At 33.1% G+C, this 23,859-nt stretch overlaps 1 protein-coding gene across 7 annotated transcripts; it reads right to left on the reverse strand.

The window, feature by feature from the left end:
- Window positions 1–8,540: 8,540 nt before the first annotated feature.
- LOC108660686 (uncharacterized) lies at window positions 8,541–22,574 on the reverse strand. Of its 7 annotated transcripts, XM_088804851.1 has the most exons (11): window positions 22,415–22,573; window positions 21,840–22,306; window positions 21,588–21,740; window positions 21,417–21,482; window positions 18,794–18,952; window positions 18,470–18,712; window positions 17,944–18,090; window positions 17,621–17,716; window positions 17,390–17,437; window positions 16,552–16,988; window positions 8,541–9,289 (listed from the first exon to the last, which is right to left on the reverse strand). In XM_088804851.1, exons 3-11 carry the CDS (start codon window positions 21,688–21,690, stop codon window positions 8,666–8,668), a joined length of 1,923 nt encoding a protein of 640 aa, XP_088660977.1. In that variant the 5' UTR covers window positions 21,691–21,740; window positions 21,840–22,306; window positions 22,415–22,573; the 3' UTR covers window positions 8,541–8,665. The 7 variants fall into 7 exon arrangements, with proteins under 7 accessions (XP_088660977.1, XP_088660978.1, XP_088660974.1 ...); XM_088804852.1 differs by lacking the exon at window positions 18,794–18,952; XM_088804848.1 differs by having other exon boundaries at window positions 18,470–18,952.
- Between the last annotated feature and the right edge of the window lie 1,285 nt (window positions 22,575–23,859).

The raw sequence follows: 23,859 nt of genomic DNA on the forward strand, positions 1-23,859 counted from the left end.
GGCTTTCGACGAGGACCTTGCGGTTGACTGTTGAGACAAACGCATATCACAATCATTGGTTTTGTTGATTTTGATTTGATTACAATCAATAGCCGGCTATGGAGTCCACCTTCGAAAGGTATAAACCAACTAAAAGTTGATCAAAATCTTATTCTATTTGGAAAAGCGTGCATTGATATGCAATCTATTATTTATTATTACCATGGCATCTTCAATGATCCTCCTTTTCTAGGTTTCACTGAAACTATGAATTTGAAATACATAAAATGAAAATTAGTAATTTCTCTAACTCAAATTAAATGTACATATGTTTACTGGATAGTAATTTTTAAAATTAATTAAGGGTATTTTTATCTAATAATTTTTTAGCCTATTTTAGTAGAGTCGAAATAGCCATTATCAAAATGGGGAACCGGTTTTGGTTATTTTAATCTCTCCTAGAATGATTATTCGGTGAACCAGACATGATTTTAGTAGGGGATAAGCCATTCTTCCCAACCGAAGATGCCATCAGGAGAGTGTTAAGACCAGGTAACCGGTAACACACGTTGTGTTTTGTAGATTGAGACATGTTAACAATCTTTGTCTCCATGGTCATGGTGGGAAGCATGATGCGGGTAGGAGTAGAAGAAGCTTGTATATTTTAATTTGCTGTCTCTTGTTGAAGAATACGTGTGTTCCATTGATATAAAATATTTTGTTCAAAGTTTTAGATGACAATAGAAAACCAAGAGTTGTTAAGGGATTGTTTTCACAATAATACAACCACCCCTGATTACACCTCCCTAATTGGAAAAAAATATCATTATTTTATTTTCTGATTGTTTGCTCTGATTCTCTCCCTCTATATTTTATAATATAAACTAGCTAGCATCATAGCTTCATGACAAGAAATGCAATGTCTTGAGAATAATGTTAACAATTGAAGTTATAAAAATAAAATTAAAAATTTCATGAAAGAAATTTACTATTTGAATGAAAAAGAAAGTTTGAAATGATTTGGTCATCAACAAGAAATTAAATGAATACGTTTGAAGTTGGAGGGTTGGAAAGGTGATGGTTGTAATATAAGGAGAAATTAGTTTAAATCACAAAAAATGAAGGTGTAGTTTTAAAAAAAAAAATTAAGAGAAAGAGAATTTGAATCTTGTTCTTTAATAAAAAAAAATCATATATCAATCAATGAGTCATATGGTCGAGTGCAAATGAAGGTACAGTTTGATATCGCTTTGGTTCTCTACTTTCTTGTTTTCAATACTAATAAAAAGTCTATTTCGTAACATGTTTTTTGTTTTCAATTTCCAAAAAAAAAATTTAAAATTATTGAAAGTAAGAATTTTTTACTTTCATTATTTTTGGAAATAATGCATGTTTTCTTTTTTTGGCATTGTTCATAAGTATAAAATTTTTATCATTAGTAATGTTGCTTTTCTCTCCTTCCTTCCTCTTCTTCTTGGTGCAATATATGAATTTGAAGGCGATCACAAGCTTTTGCCAAGAAAATACTAAAAGGTTCTCACATTAAAGTAACTAAGTCATGACCAAACTAATTTGACCATATTAAACTATATTTATTAGTCAACATTAGGCAGCAAACAGGGGCGGAGGGTTGTGTTGTGGCCCCCCAAAATTTTTAAAATATTTTATATATTATATATTTAAAACATTAATTCATATCAGATTTTTTTTTAAAAGTAACATTAGTTCATATCAAATAAGGAAAATATTTAACTTCAAAAAAATTTTAAATATTTTATTTATTATATATTTAAAAAATTAATTAATACAATCATTATGAGAATAGATAAGGAAAATATTTAATCTTCAAAATTTTTAAAATATTTTATATATTATATATTTAAAACATTAATTCATATCATTATTATGAGAATACAAATTGTGCAAGAGATTAACAAAAATAAAAAAGTCAAGAAATTATTATTGATTGATAGATTAATTTGTCATGTTTTGACTCTTCCGGTTTTTACAGCAACTACAGAGTTCGTCATTTCATAATATAAATTGTGAAAATAAGATTCCAGAACAAACTCGATAATGAATTTCTTACGTTTTAAATCTCTCATTTCTTTAATAAGAAAAATTTTACTTATTTATTATTATAAATTTTGAATTATTTCTTCAAAAATTACTATGAAGTAAATTTAATAATTAAAAATAAAAATTCTTTTAAGAAAATTATAGAAAATAAAATCGTAACTAGTTAAATATGAACAAATATTTCAAACTTAATATAAATTACAGCATAATTATTGCATATAGATTAAACTAATATAATGTATACTAACATTATTCAGAAAGTTAATTTTTTATTTTTAATTCTTTAAAAATGTTATTGACTTTTGTTTTTTGAAAACAATTAAGTAAAAGCATAATGTAATTAATAAAACAATGCATAGATATTTTCTTATTGCGGTTGCAAATTGCAAATGCGAATCATTGTGGATGGCAAGCAGCTGCCAAATTCCTTATGTAGAGTTACTGCTAATGGCCCCAATTCAAAGAATCAAAGTTGGTACAAGTTAATATTTTTTGTGCCAATGCCATTCAAATTTGGACTAACTCTCTAAAGCAAAGAGTGAAAGTCAATTTGTAGTTGTAGCAATCAATTACCTACGCTTGTTAGTTGTTATTACATCCTTAACAAGATGATTATGACTTGTTGCACTAGCTATAATCTTGTTACATATATACCTCTTGTTCAAGTTTCAATCTGATTTTAGTTTTAAGATTAATTTGAAGTTTAGTACTTGCCTCCATTTAGTTTATTTCATCATCGTTGGGTGCATCTATCCTGAATTTTGTTACCTCAAAGAATCAAAAATTTATTATTAAATATTTTACTTATTATAATGCAGCCTAAAAGAGGCCCACTTTCCAGTAGTTTTGGTTTCCATGCTTTTATTTTATAAAAATAATTATTTTACTTACAACTTTCCATTTGGGCACTAATTAAAAGATGGCAAATAAGGACAGATTAAAGAACAAATTGGGCTTACCTCATTCAAATACATTCTAATGGATTCTTATTGCCTGCCTATATTAATAAATTATTCAATGCTTACCCATTTGTCGTAATTAAGAACCACTTGTAACTAATATATATTAACCTCGTATCACGTGCTATAATTTGAATAGAAGATTTCAATTTTTCTTAAGGAAACACATAACACATTATATGGGTTTGAAGTCTATTGGAGGATTTTTTATTTCCATTCTCATACACATAATTACGGGGATTATTCTTTTATGAAATCTTTTCTTATTAACTTTTTACTTTACTTGCACTTTAAGAAAAGTTAAGATTAGAATATTTCCTTTTATACTATTTACTTTGCTTGCACTCTAAGCAAGCCTTGTGTGTATGTGTGAGTGTGTGTGTGTGTGTCTTTAAGACTTCATCTTGTTAATGAAAAGTAAGGTTTTCTGATTCCATTCCATGATCAAAATAATGAGTCATTAAGTCCTCATGAGTAAATTCTAAGCCATTGTCCGTTTGTAAATCTTAACTCGTAAGTTAAACTATGTATAAACCCAATTAAAAACTTACAATAAATGCATTATGGTTTTTGACTTGTATTTCATGAAGAAGACTCATGTTGCTCGATTGAAATCATCCATTATGGTTAGAAAATAGTGAGATCTAGAGAGTGATTTTGTTTTGTTTAAGTCCCAAATATCACAGTGTACTAGGTCAAAGGGATGCATTGTCTAATTTGTACTAATGGGAAAATATAATCATGTTTGTTTTGCATTACAACGAGTATCACAAAATAAAGTCTTCTTGCAATAAAAAGAAATAGATAAATTAGGAACCAGAGGAATGTGATTTACTAGTAGATGACCTAAACGTCGATGCCATAAACTTGCATTAATTGAATCGTTGGCTATTAATGCCTTCTCCCCTCTCATTGGCTCTAAATAATAAAGACCATTCCACTCTCTACTGTGAAATCCCACCCTTGATGTATAATGTTCAATAAGAAATCCTTAATTGAGCAAGTAATTGACATACTTTAAGCATTTGAAACTAAATTTTTAAGCTTTAAAAATTCATGTTTTGATGTCGAGATATGATTTACAAAGTTTAGGATTGAAAGGAGTTTAAATGGACACGGTTTTAAGTCTATTTTTGCGTATTGGATTCTATCTATAGATAGACATTCTTCGTTTGAATCTAAAAATATAGATATTCATCATCTATCTATAGACAAGCCTATCTATCAATAGATGTGTGACATCTATCAATAGATAGAAACCCGAGAGCTTTTTAAAATATTTTGGAGTCTATCTATTGATAGATGGCTCCCATTTATTGATAGATGATACCAATTTTTGAAAAAAAAAAAATGAAGGCAGAAAGGTATTTTCACGCTTTAAACTATAAATACCTCACTTTCAATTAGGGCTATTAGCTTATAGCTGATTTTCAAAGGTATTCTCTCCATTCTAAGGCTCTCTCCACATATTTTTCACTCAAATCCTTATTTTTGAAAGATTTGAGCTTGGTTTTGAGTTTTAGAAACAAAGGTATTTTTCACTCTTAAAACCTTTAAATCTTGGGTTTTTAACTTCGCAAATATTGTGTATTGTTCCAGATTTATTGATTTCTACAAACTAAAGAACTTGGATGGATTTTCTCCTTGTTTAGAGCTCACCTAAGGTAAGGATGATAGATTTATGAAATTTTTATGCATGGGTATTTGTAGAACAATGAACTTAAGCTAGAAATTTAATTGTAGATGAATCTGACTAATTTTGAAACAAATTAGTTAGATTATTACGTGGTTTGTGGATTAAGGAATAATTACTATGATTATTAAATGTAATTGAATGAAGGAAACTCCAAGGGAATCACTAAAATAGGATTGTGCTTGTTGATCAAAGCTGACATTTCAAGATGAGTGGGTACACCACATTTGAAACTGTTTTAGTATGTAAAGTTGAAAGTATGGTTGAATGATTTGATGGATTATTGATGTGCATGTTTTTCATAAATAAAAAAAAGTTTTTATGGATGAGAAAATGTTTTGGAAGTGGCTTTAAAATTTATTATGTATAAGATAATATCTTAATATGTAGTAGTTTTTAACAAAGGGGGACAAGCCCTTTCAATGTTTTGAACATTTCCCTCGATTAGTCCAACCTTCGGGCTAGTGTGTATACGAGATACTAGATGAGATAATGATTGCGATTGATGAAAATTCTCTTGTGTGTGAGTGTTGTGAATGTGGATTGAGAAGGTCTTTGATTTACCATGACTTAGGTAATCGACATGATTTGCTATTGATGCTTGATCGTGGTATGTTCTTGTATGGGATTGTGATTGTGTTGTGATTAGCTCTAATCCTGGTGTAGGGGTAAGAATATCACAGGGTTAGGTTTGGCATCGTACCCCTTTTTTATTTTTGCAAATACCTAGGGATGTATCAATAAATTTTTGAATGTATTGATACTTTTTTATAGATTTTCTTCAAATTTATCGATACATGAGGCAATGTATCGATAGAAATCAAGCAGAATGCTCTCTGCCTTGAATGTATCGATAGAAAATCCACATAATACCTCTTTTTGTTTTCATGCCAAAAATATATTGATACATCAGTGAATGTATCAATACATTTGCTCCAAAATGAGCATTTTCACCACTCCAAACTTTCAAAAATACAAGTTTCAAACTCCCAATTTACTTTCTATTTAGGTCACACTTCAAAGTACTATTATAACTCATAATTCTTATACATATTCTCAAATACAGGATCCAATTTCAATCTAAACTTGAAACTTTAAGATTCATCAATAATTTTTCTAACAATTTGCTTAAGTGTCATACTTAAGTGTCCTTACTTTATGAAAGCCCCAAGGATTACTATATGTACACACTTCATTATTAATTTGCTAGTCTTTGCGGTTTCTAAATGTTGTTTGATATTTTTGGTGCTTGAAAACTTGTTGGCAGATTGTTTTTGTTCTGCATTTGGACTGTATTCAAGGGAACTGGAAGGATATTGCATACTGATGACCTTTCCTTGTTAATATGGTGACTCTTCGTTTGATTTTGCACTAATGTTGGACATCTGGTGGATAGCAATCCCAGCTTATCCCAGATAAAAGCATTCTCTCTATTTTTGGCATTATGGCATCCATATTAATCTCAGCAATATTCTCCCCTATATAAGCATTGTGCTGTCAAGGTTGTGTACTTAAGACAATTTGAACTAGAAAATTGATGTATTGATGTGTGAATGTTTGTTGTTATTTCTAGTTAGGTGTTATATATTGATGTGTGATATGTGTTAATATATAAATAGTGAAATTCAAAGATAGAGATCAAGTTACATGTTATATTTAATCCATGCCATATTCGATAGATTTGTTACACGCCAAGTGCATAAGAGTTGTTACATGCAGGTATGGCATGTAACAATTCTGGGCAGTGTTCTAATTTACAGATTTCACATATAGCTTCAAACCATTACTCTGGGGTTTTGTGAATGTAAACCAATAAACTTAAGAACATACATTAATGTCATCTCTGCTCTTCAGTCTATAGATCGATAACAATATGGAGAGAAATAGATAAAGAAAGATGGCGATGGTGGTAGAATTAGAGAGACTTGGATGGCAAGAGAGAGAAATCGAGAGCACAGGAAACAGATGCGGGAAAGAGAAATTGATAAAATTATGGAAAATTGGATGGCAAGAAAGAGAAATTAAGAGCATAGCAGAAGGATGTGGGAGAGAGAAATAGGGATGGAAAATTGTGATAAATGATTTAATTTGTTTGAAATGACTTTAAGGGCATATTTGTCAAGTCATGAAAAAAATTGGGTAAAACAGTTAACTTTATATTAGTGATTATTTTTGAAATAGCTTTATGAGGTTGGCCATTTCTCACAATATCCTCTCTTATTTATGGATCAATTAACTACCATGAATTGAAGTATCTCACGTTTTAGATGGTAAGACCCAAAGCAATTAACAATTCTCAATTTTAGTTACCACATATAGAGTTTATGACTTTTACTGAATTGTTTGACCAAAATACAAAAATAGAGTAACTTCGATCCACAAATTTCATTGTTTGAGAGGAGGCATTCAATCAAAGTCACAGAGTATAGATAACGAGTTGTATCCTTGTGGCATCTGATACATGCCGGTAATATGGAGTTCTTCCTTCCTAATTACCGCAGTAATTACCTTTTTCTTCCTTTTAAACAAGTATTCTACAATCTCACTATTTTCATATGGTCAAAGTACCCAAATAGTCCTTGTACCCATGCATTTTCATTAATTTAGTCATTGCATTCAAAATTGAAGCAATTTAGTCCATTGATTTTGAGAATTTAAGTAATTTAGTCTCTCTTCCTAACAACATCTAATTTTGCCATTAAGGTGATGACATTAGCACTGATGTGACCGATTTGTTGACATCGTATTGCCACCTGGTACTAATATGATGACATAGCAATGTTGACATGGCATTGACATGCTGACGTGGTAGATTGAGAAAAAAAATTTCAAAAAAAACTGTGCCATGTTTTAAGCACATTTAAATATTTAAAATGTATAGTATAGGGATTAAAATCGAACAAAATTGAGGTGTTTAAGGACTAAATAGAAAAAAAATTTAAAAATACATATCTTTGAGTAGATGATACATATACTTATTAATAAGTCAAATGCTTAATTGTAAAAGATTTATGGTGTTAAGAAATAATTATAAATATTTTTTGACTTAATTATTTGATTCCATAATAGGTATATTAATTTATTTTCTTTATAGAAATTGAATTTGAATTCTTTTTATAAAAAAATTTTAATATTTTATAAAATTAATTTTATGTTATTTAAGATTTCATTACACTAAAATCATTCATCGACACACAACACCAACAAGGGCATTGTCGCTGTTTTTGGCTTTATGGCATCCATATTAATCTTAGCAATATTCCCCCCTATATATGCATTGTGCTGTCAAGGCAGTGTACTTAGGACAATTTGAATTCAAAAATTGATGTATTGATGTGTGATATGTTTGTTGTTATATCCAATTAGGTGTTATGACAATTCAATGTAATTAGTAATGCTACTTAAGGTGTGTTTTCTTTTGTTTAATTTCCGGACAGGGGAATCATTTCCTTTGCCTCACTGATCCATATTGATTCTTAATAAAATTCATATTTGATTGAGCAATAAAAGAAATTACTAGTCTTTGGTCGGTGTAATCTAGTTTCAATGACAGTCAAAAAGTTATGAAATATTCAGGTGCTAAATTCAAGTTTCATCTAACTTTTCTTCTTTATATGTCTGACTTGATTTTTTTACTGAACGTGTATATTGATAAAAATCATGTAAGTTTAATTATCATTTCTACTATGTGTACATTTATTAATAAAAATTATATAATTGTAATTGTCATTTGTACTATGTAGAATTAATTTATAATAAAAATACTATTGCCTTAAGTATTTTTAAAAATGATTTTATTGTAATGGAAAAATAAGACACCTATTTACAAGTGAAAAATAGCACACAATTTCTGCAAAGCAAAGAAAAAGGAAAACCGTACAAACATACGTCATTTCTAGATTCAGCTAAGGCCAAAGCTTAACAAATTATCTCTCGATGCTGGTAATACATTTAACTAGATCCAAGGCTTCATTTTCCTATCAAAGATTCCTGCTCCATAAGTTGAAACAATTACTTCTACAAGGAGAGGAAACTGCAACCAGGCGAAGAGAGTGATTGGAATACTTGCAAGTAAAATGATTGGAATGATTATCCACAGTCGCCCTTGTAGCATTATAACCAAGCTAGCACAAAAGGCTGCCATCATTGTCGCTATAGAAATGAAGAGAGTGGAAAGGCCAATAATCAACTTGTTAGGTAAAGATGTAAGGAAATCTTCCATTGCATAACGTGTAGTGAGAATGCCAAGAAACATCAACACCGAAGTAGAAGAAGCAAAAAGAGAAATGGCATCTGATATTATAAATATCATAAATGCAACTTCATGCTTATGCCCGCTAGTTAAGAATATGGGGAAACCATTGTTTTGGTCGTTACCACCAGGAACAGTAAACGCTGCAGCAAACATAATAGTCATGATAAGAGTACCCACAACTGTTGATGAACTTGCTAGTTGCTTCATCCATTCCTCCCCTTGTTTACGCAAGTCCTTGTGGGTTTCATCAAATATTTGTTTAGCAGTTTGCATCTTATTATTTGTATATCGTGCATGCACTTGTGGCAGAATGTTCTTCGTCTCCTACATTCATAATTTACATCAGGGAATATATTCAACTTCACCATTTTCATTTTGTAGATGTGAATTTGAGCTCTAATTAAAGTTTGATGTAACATTTTTCCGTTCAATAAATCTTATCTCACCTACCTCATTATTTGAAGTCAAAATTAATTTCTATATTTGAATATGAAATTTTAACCTTAAATGCCTCATTGAGTACATATTTTGCTTGATTATTAATGTTTGCAAAATGATTATTTTGACATATGTGATAATAGTACCAAATTCTAAGCTACGAAAAATGAATGCGAGGAATGAACATTTATGTTTTCATCAATATCATGGAAAAAATTTAATGTAATGAGATCTCCTATGCATTAAAGGAGTCATTTTCCTTTCATAAATTTTTTTCTTTTCTCGTACATATAATTCCTTAACTTTTTATTAATTTATGAAAGGAATTATGTATAAGAAATTCACTCGAAAAGTTTCATTGAAAATGATCCTTTATTTTGTGATGTAAACAAACTACAAATCTTAATTGACATTATCATGCAAATCTTAGTTGAATTTATATATTCTAGGCTATTTACTAGGAAGTAAGTTAATTACACTTTTTGAATTTTGATAGTCTAATTATAATCAAATCTTTGATTTGATATCTAAAGTTCAAAAATGTACAATTAAATATTCAAACTTTCTACTTTCATTAATTATTTTACAGATCACACTAATATAGTTAAACTAAATTATGATGTATTTCAGATAGCCAAAAAAAAAAGAGACATTTCACGAGCCTTTTTAGGATTTATTTTCTGTTTAGAATATATTATACTTTGGTTATTTAGTTTGGGAATCGATAGTTATTGCTACTAGCAACACACTATTCTCTTGGCTAATGGTTATCGAAATGCCATGCTTTAAAAGAGAAGAAATTGAAAATGGCAAGAGAAAGTGAGACAACGGCGGGACCAAGTGTGAGACCAATGGATGGGGACACAAGAAACTATTGAAGATTGAGCCAATATTATCCATTGGTAGAGTCTTAATAAAGTGGGAGTCAAAGTAACAGATTGCTATAATCTGTGAAGCCACGATTTTTGCATAAAATTAGGAAAGAGAATCTTCTATAAATAACGTCAAGTCTTTTGTTTTTATCATCAATTTCAGATCTTTATCTACTCTTTAATCTTACACTATTTCTTTTAATACAGAGGTCATTTATTCCTTACATATTTTATTGTGTTTATCTTTCAATTTCTTGTTTGTTCTACTATATTTGGCTCTTTGTACTTGATCTCTTTTTATTATTTTGGTATTCGAGCCAAGTTGAAGGGGTTTTTTGTTCGTGCTGATCAAGATGAGAGGGAAGTTTGGAACAAAATTTGAGATTCCACGTTTTTATGGAACAAATTTTGCACTATGAAAATTGAAGATGCATACAGTACTTGTGAAGGATGGCTGTGTTGCTACCCTCTTTATAAAGGAATACAGACCTAAAGGCATGACTGACAAGCAATTTGCTGAAAAGGATGAAATGGCCTTGGCAAATTTGCAGCTAGTTTTAAAAGATAATATTTTGTTCAATATAGAGATAGAGACATCCGCAATAGGTCTATGGGACAAGCTCAAAAGTATTTATGAAGGCAAGTCTTTGATGAACAAAATCTTCCTGAGGCTTTAGTTGTATAATTTGAAAATGAGAGATGGAGATTCTGTGCAAGAACATCTTAACCAATTCAATTCACTTGTCAGTAAGCTTCAGACCCTTGATGTTAAGATTAATGATGAAGAAAAGGCAAGTATCCTACTTTGTTCTATGCCTGATTCTTGTAATTAGATTATGAATCTAAGCCATGTGAAGGTTTTTTATGTGGATTCCATTGTAACATCACTACTAACAGAGGAAATGAGGTGTAAATCCACTCAATCTAATCTTGGTGATGCTATGTATGCTCGAGGTAAATCCACTAAAAGAAATTTGGTGACAAAGAAAAATCAAGATCTAAGTTTAAAGGCAAGAAGAAATTGACAAAGTGTTGGAATTGCGGCAAGTTAGGGCATGTGAAAAAGGATTACAAACACAGGAGAAATGAGAATCTTAGGACTGGTAATTCTCTTGGCATCATAGTAGAAAACACATCAATAGCAGAATATGTAAATGCATTAGCAACAACATCAGAAAAAACAGAAGTCCTAAATCAATGGATTCTTGATTTTGGAGCATCTTTCATATGACTCCACACAAGGAATGGTTTCACACTTATAAACCATGTGAAGTTGGCATTGTTTACATGGTTGACAACGGGGAATGTCAAGTAATGGGAATTAGAGAGATGAGAATCAAGATGTTTGATCACTGTGTTTGCACCATTTTGGATGTTCGACATGTACTTACTTTGAAGTAGAGTATTCTGTCCCTAGGGATGTTTGACAAACTTAATATGCAATTTGTTGGGAAAAATTGTCATCTGAAGGTGATGCAAGGCATCATGGTGGTAGCCAAAGGAGAATTGAAGGACAATCTATACAAATTGATTGGTGAAACCTTAGTTGGAAAAGCTACTATCGTCGGGGACAAGTCTGACCTCTCCATGGTTTGGCATAGGCGGTTGGGGCACATAAGTAATCGTGGACTTCAAGTACTTACAAACCAAAAGCTTCTTCCTAGTTTCAAATCTGTTTCTACAAGTTTTTGTCAAGATTGTCTGTATGGAAAGCAACATAGATTGGCTTTCTCTTTATCTACAAAAAGAAGTCAAAATTTTTTGGATTTAATCCATGTTGGCACTTTTTGGATTTAACCAAAACCTTTTGAAGTACCTGCTATTTCTATTGATGGATGTTCCTACTTTGTGACTTTTATTGACGATTTCTCCCCCAAGGTATGGATTTTTATGCTAAAAAATAAGTCAAATGTTTTTGAGAAATTCAAGATGTTCAAAGCACTAGTTGAGAATCAAAAGGTTTTGAAAATTAAATCTCTCTAAACTGATAATGGAGGAGAATTTTACTCCAAGGAGTTTAATGTTTTTTGCAGTGAACATGGTATTAAAAAACAACTAACAGTGCCAAGAACACCATAGCAAAATAGTGTTGCAGAGAGAATGAATCTCACTCTCCTGGAACGTGCTAGAAGTATGATGAGCACTGTAAGGCTAGGTAAGGAATTCTGGGCAAAAACTGTAAGTACTACTTGTTACTTAATTAATCGTTCTCCTGTAGTGTCTCTTGATTTGAAAGTTCTAAAAGAGGTTTGGACAGGGAAACCTATAAATTAATCTTTCTTGCGTGTGTTTGGTTATGATGCTTATGTTTGGGTTCCTACAGAACAAAGAACTAAATTTGATAAGAATTCAAAAAAATGTATATTTCTTGGCTATGAGATCGATAGAAATGGGTACAGATTGTGGGATCCTATTGCTGGCAAGATTATTTTTAGCCGAGATGTTACTTTTAATGAAAATGTTTTTAAAAGCATAATTGAAAAGCAAGAAGCAAGGAAGATTATAATTGAGCAGGAAGCAAGTGTTGATGAAGAAGATATGTCTCAAAATGAACTTGAGTGAGAATTATCCAATGAAGAGTTTTCTCTTGTAGACCCTCATGAAATGCAACATGTTCTCGAAGGACAATTAAGCCTTCAGCCATGTACGATGATTATATCACTCCTTTAAAGTCTCAAACTAATTGTGTTAGTGCTTATGTTGCATTAGCAGAAGAACAAGAGCCTACATCCTATAAAGAGCCTTGTGACTCCATTTATTCAAACGAATGAAGATGTGTCATGGAGGAGAAGATGGAGTCCTTCCATAAAAATGAGACTTGAAACATTGTTCAGTTACCTGAAGATCGAAAAGCTATTAGCTGTCGATGGATTTACAAACTGAAAAATGATTTAGATGGGAATGTGGAAAGATATAAGGCTAGGCTTATAGTAAATGGGTATGCTAAAAAACCAGATATTGATTTTGATGAGGTATTTCTCCAGTTGTTCGTTTGCCTACTATTAGAGTTGTTTTGACTCTTACTGCTGCTTATAATTTTGAGTTGGAATAATTAGATGTGAAAACAGCTTTTTTACATGGTGATTTGAATGAAGAAATCTATATGTCACAACTGGAAGGCTTTGTTGAAGAAAGTAAGAGAAATCTGGTTTGTCAGCTGAACAAACCGCTTTACGATTTTAAGCAAGCGCCTAGGTGTTGGTATAAGCGATCTGATTCCTTCATTGTGAGCTTGGGTTTTAGAAGATGTGAAGCTGACCATTGTGTTTATGTTTCTAATTTTAATAATGGCTGTTTTTGTACCTTGTTATTATATGTGAACGACATGATTATTGCAAGCAATAATTTGGAACAAATGTTTACCCTAAAAGTTCAATTGGTTGGGGAATTTGAAATGAAGGATTTGGGAACTGTGAATCAAATTCTTGGGATAAAGGTACTCAGAGAAAGAAAGGACAAAAAGATCTAGTTATGTTAAAAAGGTTACATAGAAAGAATTTTGCTGTGCTTCAATATGCAGAATGCAAAACCAATAAGCACCCCATTTCTTGTTCACATTAAATTGTCTTCAGAATTATCTCCCAGCACTGAAGCGGAGAAGGTAGCGATGTCTTAGGTAGCATATTCATCAGTAGCAGGGTGCCTTATGTTTGCCATGGTATGTACAAGACCAAACCTTGCACAAGTAGTGGGAGTAGTTAATAAATATATGGCAAATCCAAGTTGTGATCAGTGGATGGCTGTTAAGTGGATCCTTAGATATCTAGGAGGGACACAAAATGTCTCATTATGTTTTGGACACTTAACGCCGCAATGCATTGGTTTTGTTGATGTAAATTTTGCTGGTGATATGCATAAAAGAAGATCTACTACAGGTTATATTTTTACCATGTTAGGAGGTGCCATCACCTAAGAATCAAAACTATAATCAATTGTAGCATTATCAACAACGAAGGTAGAATACATGGCAACAAAACATGCTTGCAAGGAAGCTACATGGCTACAAAGGCTTCTTAAGGAATTGATGATGAGACAACAGGAAGTTATTTGTGTTAATAGTGATAGCCACAGTGCTCTTCTTTTGGCTAGAAACCCAACTTTCCACTCACGTACAAAGCACATTGATGCCCATTATCACTTTGTTCGAGATGTGGTTGAAAATGACAAGATTATCTTGAATTAGATATGAGCAATATAGGTTAACAACTCCATGGTGAGGTGGGTAAGTGTGACACAAAGGTTGAAGGTAGGAAAACTCATGCTCAGGCGTTGATGGGTGAAAGTGAGACTGAGCGAAGCGCGAACTAGCAAAAAAAAAAAATAGCTGGTTGCAGTAGAGCTGAATGTGAATCCGTTGTGGACGAGGAGAAATTACACTGCCTGGAATTCAGTGTTGTCGAAACTGTAAAATTAAGTTTACCGAGCCAAGCATGGTCTCGGAACATATGCGATGAGAGGCGTATAAAGCCTGGAGGTAAGAAGAATATCTGGAAAGCAGTTGCTGATATCTTTCCAAGACAAGGGCTTTTTCTGAAGCCATGAAAGAGTCTAAGGGGGCATGGCTTGAGGAATGGTTTGATTATGTTAAAGAATGGTTGGATGAGTTTACTTATACCAGTCGACAGACATGGATTGCGTACTATGGTGTGCCTTTGCACGCTTGGAATGTGTTCATGTTCAGGAACATTGCTAATACGGTGGGGGAGTCCATTTGCATGGACGGAAAATCCTTGAAATGCCAAACTCTTTTCAGGAGTGCAATGCAAATTGTTACCAATGAAAAAATGAAAATTAAAGGTGCTATCAAACTGAGAGTGGGAAACCGACTCTATGATATCCAAGGGTTAGAGGTTGAGCCGGAGTTCGTCTCTCTATATCAATTGTAACATTCAATGTAAGTCCTGCAACGGAGAGGAAATATTTTCCAGCTCAGGTAACCGAGTCGATTAATGGTGGGTTGAAGGTGAGAGAGAAACTAGTCTTAGAGGAAGGTACATCGCAGTTGATCAAAGATGTGACAGCCCCTGTGATACTTTTGAAGAACTGCCGGAAAGGAGGGCTACACAGTTGAGGAAAACCTTTGTATGAATTTGGTACCTGCAATGGGAGGCGGGGTTGGAAACACTAGATTGTCGGCTGAAAATATGAAAAGTGGAAGAATTATGATGAAATTGAAGAGAAGCTTCCGAATTCCATCTCCAGGAAACAGAAAAGATTCAAGAAGAAAGGCAAAAAAGCTACTAAAGGGAGAGCAAAAAACAAGGGTAGCACCGATTGCCAATGATTCACTCTCTGGTGGAGATTTTACAAGAAAAAATGAGGGTATAAGGATATATGGAATATTGGGAAGCAGCTGGGGTTGACTAATATGTTGAGGAGGAGCAACAGATAATGGAGGAAATCATGAAGCAAAAGTCGCAGTGAGACGGTGGAATGGTATGATATTTACTGCTTTGATTTTTATTATGTTTGGGTGATTCGATCGGTTTTGAATTTGTGGTCTGACTTTGTTGTCTTAGTCTCAGGTTGATGTTTTTGTTTCTGTTTGGGTGAGACTTTAAGCCATTTCTACACTTTCTCCTTACCTTTGTAATTGTTATGTTTTTGGTTGCTCGAAACAATTTTTATGGGTTGTGTCGACTAGTAAGGGGTGGCATTGCATTGTGGAATTTTGAGTCGGGTTCGGGCTATGTTACTGGAAGTTAAGTTTGTTCAGCTAAAGTATAGTTATGGGGGTGACTTGGTGGAACATAAGGTATTGGGATCTTGCGTGAAAGTCAGTACATTGGGATTGTTCTAAGATTCAAACTATATATGCAGAGGTGGTTGCTATCAAAACTAAATTAGATTTATTTAATCTTACTCTGATTGGGGTTTCATGGGTAACAAAGAATTGGTGAGGCCGTGGGAATACTTGAAGATTTTCTTAGAGAATGAGAGGTTACAGAAAAACATCGAGAAGGTGATTTTCCAACATGCTCTCAGGGAAGCTAATCTCAGGCGAAGCTAGGAGTTGATGGCTATGATTTACGCTATGCCAGCTTGGCGGTAGAAACTCTTTATGGGTGTAATTTCTGTTTGATTCTAATGGTCTAATATTAATGAAATTAAACTTTTAACCAACCGATAAAAGATAATAATAATATTTGGACTGTTAGTGAAATTATTAACTTTTAATTATATTTTGGGGTTGCCGACTCAGTTAGCAAATGCATGACTCAGTTAATAATAATAGTAATAATAAGCTACGTAAAGTATAAGAAGAAAGATGAATACCTTAAACCACTGTAATTCTCTTTGCATCTGCAGAGCTGCACCTGATATTTGCGTAAGCTTAGCTTCAGAATCAGGACCCAACTCCGCTGCCAAATGTATAAAGCCATTGCCATAAATATCCACATAAGGAAGGAGTTGCCCCGTCAAAGCAGGAATCCCACAAATGAGGCTAACAACTTTCTCTTGACGCTGTATGGCTGCAATCATGAATATGTTTCTACAATGATCGTCAGTGAACGACATTACATCTGGATTGGCTTTGCCCGTCTCAATTATAAACTCCGTTACCCCGAGCTTGGCAGCTCCAATCATCGCGTACTGCACTGCACCTTGGAGGATTTGTGCTTTATCAAGAGTAGATATATATTTGGCAATCCTGCGTAAAAGTTCCATGGCATTGGCATGATCCGACTTTAAATCATATATTTGTTTAATTCCTGCATCAAATCAGGATGCATAAGTCTAAGCTTTATAATAATTATAAAGCTGTAGAAAAGAAGATAAATGGTTTCTTGAAAACTTGCAAAAATAATAATAATAATAATTATAATAACAATAAGCTTTAGGTTTTAGGTGAGATAGAGATGCTCATGAAACAAGTTATCCATCGAGTTTGTAAAATTGGCTCGATCCGGATGAGTTTTGAATCCAAATTCAGAATATTGTTATGTTAAATAAATAATATACTTTAATCTAAAATATCATATTTTTGAATTATTAACAATAAATCTAATTTAAATAGATGGTAGAGCTTGGGCTTGGGGAATTAAGGTGCTAACAGGCGATGGACCAGACTGGGCACATTTACACTCTAAGTGAGATTAATTGACATACGAACCAAACATATTTAGAAGATTTGAGCCCAATCCGAGTAGCTGCTTCGCAACTGCAATACAAACCCATATGATTTAGAAAATGCTGCTGAAGAAAAATTAATTCCAAGGAAAGTGGCAAAAAAGTTGGCAAAAACATACCTTAAATTTTTTAAAAAGAAAACTTTTAAGGAAAATAGCAGCAAAATTAGTTTTCTTATTTGATGCATTGTTCCTTTTTTATGGCAGAAACATACCTTGCGTAATGACGCTCTTGTTCCCTTCGCTCTGTCTCCGTCCAGAAATATAAGTAAAAGCATAAGTGGAGGCAGGTGGTTTGTTTTCCTTCAAGCCTTGAATATGAAGCTAATATTAGTATCTTTAAACCTAGGCATATCTCATCCCCTTTCTCATGTTTTATTTTCAATTGAACTATCTATCTCCTTTACAAATTACTCTTCCAGTTGGAATTACAAATTTTGTTTTTGTTTTGTTTTGACAATAACTAATAAATTAATATTATTCTTAATTCGAAATCAAATTTAATATTTTACAGAATAAGAAAAGGGATTGATCTTACAATAATAGATCCATCGTTGCCAAAATGCAAGCCTACTTCCACTGAGATACAAGGATTTTTCAGTAGCAAGCCCAACAAGTGGAATGTAATTGAAATCAATATTTAAGCTTATGGCCGGACATTGTCGGATTAGATCGAAAGCAACATCTGATGACACACAGAAAAATTGTATATGATATGTTAGAATTCTAATAACATCAAAGTACTAAAACGAAAATACTAGTGATCCCAAAAATTTTGCTCACTTAATATATCAATAGTTAATGTAAATCTTATTTATACATTAGTTAATTCAACCATGAATTGATGTATCTCACTTTTAAATTTATTTAATAATTAACTTACCATAAACCATGTTTAAATATAAGTGATGTAACAAGCATCACGAATTTTAAAAAAGGAGAATGCTTTTTGTCAACTATCATGTGTCATTGTGAGTGATTGATCTCGTTTTAAACGATAATAAAATTGAAACGATTAATAGTTCTCAATTTTAGTTACTATGTATGGAGTTTGCGACACTTACCAAATTGTTTGGACAGAATACAAGCATTGAGTAACCTGGATCCATGAATTTTAGTTTCTGAGAGTAGGAAATCAATCGGAGTCACGGAGTATAGATAGCCAAGTGTATCCTTGTGGCCTCCAGTACATGCCTGCAAGACTGGAATACCTCCTTGCAAATTTACAGTAGTAACCAACTTTTTGTTCCTTTTAAACAAGCATTCTGCAATCTCAGTATTGCCATGCATAGCAGCAAAGCTCATGGCTGTATTACCATTATTATCTGTTAAGTGAAGGTCTTCGTCTGACACAAAGCTTAACAATAACTTAAAAATCTTCAACTGACCAAGAACAATTGCCGCATGAAGAACAGATCTATAGTGAAGAAATTCAACATTTAATGGAAAGGAGTAGTTGTTAAGGAACTTGTTCACGGAAACTAAGTCACCACTAGAGATATTCTGGAGCAAGGTCAAAAGAAGATTGCGTGAAGGAATCTCGATCCCTGCATTATAGTATTTATTGTCTTTCAAATTTAAGGAGTAGATAAATAATCAAAGCATGTAATAAATTATTTTTCAATTGTCTCCCTTATATTTAGCTAAAAAATTTCAGACGTGTGTCTCTAACTATTAAGCAAAGTTAAAAAAAAAAATACAACATAGCGATGGTGATGTGGAAGGTTTGCTGGTGTGATGAGAGCCGATCACAGTGCTGCTGAACATGGGAGGGGGAGTTTGGAGACGGAGGTGGTTAGGGTGGTGTCAAAACAGACTAGGAGAAAAGGAGGATTCGGGATACTAAGTTCAAACACTTAGGTTTTTTGATGTATCGTTGGAAAACAGCATTAGGAAAAATTCTAAAATAAAAATTAAAAAAGAAAAAGTAAAAGAGAATAAAGAGATGAGAAAAGAAAAAAGAGAGGAAAACACAGGAACGGTAGTTTATGGAAGATATGACACAATAGCATGGCTTGAGTGGATGTTTTGCTCTGCGCAGCTTTCCCTGGTTTTTTAATGCAGCGCTAAGGTGGAAAGCCTGTGAGACTTAACTTCATGGTCGCAGGTCGTCTCAAATGAGACCATCATTGCAGGTACTGTTATAGATTTTGCGAAAAGTTTTGAAATGGTGGGTCTACCTCTCGAAGGCTTGCTTGTTTGTGAATGGCTCATGAAACCGTGTCCTATGTTACGAGATCACATTTCTACCTTGAGAAAATTGTTGGCTAAGGATGATAACTTGTTTGGGCTACAGCCTGAGTTTCGTTGAAAGCAGGGCGTCGGTGGGCTCGTGGAATCGATATCTGTGGTGGAGTGGACTGTTTTTGACCTCTGTGCCTTTTATGCTACGTGGCTCAAGAAGGCTTACGTTGAGGAGCTTTAGATTTGTTGTGAATAGTTTAGAAGTAGGACATATGTTGTATAAGTGGGTCTCGCTTTGGCGGTGTCATTGGTATCCATGACAGTATAAGGCTCTTTGGATGCATTGGGATGATCATAACCTGGTCACGGGCTCTTTCTGAAACGCCTGGGAATAGACTCTTTGTTTCAGGGGCTAGCTTTTTGTTTTTCCTTTTGAAAGATGGTATTTTATTGATAGCGAAAGCTTGAATGTCATGTAGAGTCTTATATATACTTGATGGTAAAAGACTCCTTTAGGCATAACCACTAGCTTTGAGAAGAGTCAATAATTACACAATTTCAGCTGCTAAAAGGAGATTGGCAGCTCCCACAGTTACTACACAATTTCAGTTTTTTGGGGCATATTTTGATCCTATTTGGCAACCAGATGCATTTTTGAAATTTTTTGCAGCACCCAGAGAAAGCCATGACAGGGCATGTCTTGTTAATGGCTCCTTGCTCCATTACTGCATGTGGTGGTATTTTGTATATTTTCTGAAGTAATGAAATCTTACTTGATGCTTTTCAATATATATATAAATATAACGTACAAGGAAGTATGGTGATTCTTATTACTATTGACCCAAATGTGCATAAACATAAAACTAAAACTATTACAACAAAAATGCGTTTTCAAAAAAAAATTATTATTCTCTACGTACACTTAGTGGTGGTAAGTTTTCAAACTTCAAACTTGAATTTGCATTTATGTAAAAAAAAAACTTGAATTTGCATTTAAGCATTAATACAGTATTTATCAAAATGCAGTAATTTTTGTTCACCTTTTGAAATAATGAAATCAACTTTAATGCCTTTCAAAAAAAAATGTTAATACGGTAACTTACAATTCTTTATTTATAGTTAAGTGGATATATGCAATTATATAAATTCATTTGACAATTTTTAAAAACTTTAATATTGATCTATATGGATAAATTTCCAAATAGATTACCTACAGAAACTTACCTATAGAACCCTAAATATAGAAATGAAGATAATAAAACAAGCAGACAAATCTGGAAAATGAGAAGAGGAGAGGCATAGAAGAGGTAGTTATTCTTGTTTCAATCATTTGGAGGACTACCACAAGGCTCAAACTTTGTAAAGAAACCAGGGCCCAAAACAGAGGGCAACATGGTCCCAGGCTCCCAACCACCACCTTATGTCTACAAGGTGAATTTCGATGATGCTTTATAACAGCAATCGAATTAGAGTAGAAAGGAATAGCTCAAGATGAAGGGGCGTGTTAGTGTAGCTGCTTCAGCATCGATAGACATGAGGTTGGTCGTCTACCTAGTCATAATTGAGGCACATGCAGCTTATGTCCAACACACAGGACCATTTACTTTTTAAACAAGCGTTTTCATATATTGAAAGATCAACCGTCTGTCCCCATGATGGTTCATCCCAATCGTACAATTAGTGAAGTTAGTATAGGATCTTAACTGGGTATTTGGTAGTTGGTTGACATTTTGGTTTTAAGAGTAAGATAAGGGTTCAGATCCCTGCAACTGCTAGACAAGCTATAACAATATTTCCTCATGTGCTAAGAAAAGAGAGAGATATAACCTGAAGCCCTCGGTTTAACTTCTACCGTTTGCAATTCAGCTCCTTCAACTGCTGTGGAATTGGACGCTTAAAAAGGAAATTTGAGAGGTAAAAAAGTTAATTCAAGCCAAAGTGGCTTCTATGTAATCTCAGCAACTTCCATAGAGAGAGAAAGAGAGATGGGTGACTAACCTGGAGTGATTTCTGGCAACTGTTGTTGACCTGCAACTAAATTAGACTCGTCTTGTGATGATTTCTGGTGACTGCTCCCGCTCAAGGAAGTGTTCGTTGCCATGTCCAAACTGTTACGGCAACCACTACGTGATGGTAGACGAAACTTTTACTCTGTAAAGACAAGGCAATGAAATTGAAAAAGATATTGAGTCATGTCAATATATAATCATTTTGATCTAGTCTAGTTCATGGAGTCAAGGTAAAACATACCTTGAGTGATGACGTTCTTATTCCCTTCACTTTGCCCGTGTCCAAGAATCTATTACGTAAGTAAAAGGGGCAGGAGGAGAACGGTGGCTAGGCCTTTTTAGAAAGAGAGGAAACTGGCGACAGAAGGAAGGGGAAGAGAAGAAAAGAGTAAAGGTAAAGAAAGAGGGAGCCGCTTCCTGAGGCTTAGGCCAACGAGGGCCACGGCCTTGGGGACAGAGTAAGGGAGAGAGGGTTTAGAGAAAGGGGTTGGCTGCCGCCGTCAGCGGAAGAAGAAGAAGAGATCAAAAGTGAACAAAAGAGACAGGGTTGGCAACTAGGGTTGGGTGAAAATTAAAATAATGTGGTTTTATGATGGATTAAAATAAAAAAAAAAAAAAGAGATGGGTTGGATTCAGTCCAACCTGAAGCCCTTGGTTTAACTTCTACCGTTTGCAATTCAGCTCCTTCAACTGCTGTGGAATTGGAAGCTTAAAAACGAAATTTGAGAGGTAAAAAAGTTAATTCAAGCCAAAGATGGCCTCTATGTAATCTCAGCAACTTCCATAGAGAGAGAGAGACAGAGATGGGTGAATAACCTGGAGTGATTTCTGGCGGCTGTTGTTGACCTGCAACTAAATTAGACTCGTCTTGTAATGATTTCCGGTGACTGCTCCTGCTCAAGGAAGTGTTCGTTGCCATGTCCAAACTGTTATGCCAACAACAAAGTAATGCTAGACGAAACGTAAATTCTCTAAACACATAGCAATGGAAAATGATAATGATATTCAACTGTGTCAACATCAGCCTTTCACATCACATTATAACATGGGTCCAAGGTTTTTCTTTTCTTTTTTTGTCTTCTTTGTTGAATTTTTTTTCTCATCGTTAAAGCAGAACCAGATGCCTTTGTATAATTCAACAATCTTTTCTTTTTGAATTTCAAATAATTAGGAAGACCAAGACAATATTTGAGAAACACATAGCAATGGAAAATGATAATGACATTCAACTGTGTCAACATCAGCCTTTCACATCATATTATAACGTGGGTCCAAGGTTTTTCTTTTCTTTTTTTATCTTCTTTGTTGATTTTTTTTCTCATCGTTAAAGGAGAGACAGATTCCTTTGTATAAGTCATCAATCTTTTCTTTTTGAATTTCAAATAATTAGGAAGACCAAGACAATATTTGAGAAAGTCGGTAAAGAAATCGAATGTTGCATATTATCACGCTATGAGATTTAAATGAGATGAAAGGATTGCGTCTCACCCGTGCTTTCACAGATATATGGTTAGTTGGCAAATAAAGACATGGCGTTTTTATTATACAATAGCGTCAAAATTCTAGAATTTTCATTGTAAAACAAATTAGTTCTACTATTTATATTTAAAAATTTTCGATTTAATTATATCTGTACTGTATGGTTTATATGATTTATACTTTATTATGTATAAATGTCAATCTATTATCAATTTTATTTTTTCTTATAAAATATTACCGTAAATTTGTAACTTCTTATATGAAAATATTAATGAGTGTTTATAAATATTAGTTGACATGATATTTATAGAAATTTCTTTTCATCAATAAGTATTATTTCTTTTTAAATTTGGTATGAACAATATTTTTGGGAGGTGGGCCTACCTTTTTAGATGAATTTACCTCTCGCTTCCTAATTGAAGAAGGTTGCTTAACAAATCCTTTTTCATGTACCCAACGATCTTTTCATTCTCATTGTTATGGAGAGGCTATTAGAGTTTTTCACAAAAAATTATACTTTTTAAAATCCTCAGACCTTTTGATGGTGCCTGTACAACACGAAAAGAATGAGAGAATGAGAGAAAGTATTTTGGTTTTCTGACTTATAGAACAACTCAAGTTCACTCTTGGTTGTGTGAAAAAATTAATACGTCTGTTCACTATTTATAGACAGTGTTAAGGATATAGAGATATGATATCTCTTTTAAATTTAAATAAACTAAATTAAAATGTAGTTAATTCTTATTTAAATTTAATCAAATTAAATTTAAATATAATAGATT

The sequence above is a fragment of the Theobroma cacao genome, chromosome 3, assembly GCF_053813885.1.
Source record: "Theobroma cacao isolate CCN51 chromosome 3, ASM5381388v1, whole genome shotgun sequence".
Taxonomy (NCBI): Eukaryota; Viridiplantae; Streptophyta; class Magnoliopsida; order Malvales; family Malvaceae; genus Theobroma; species Theobroma cacao.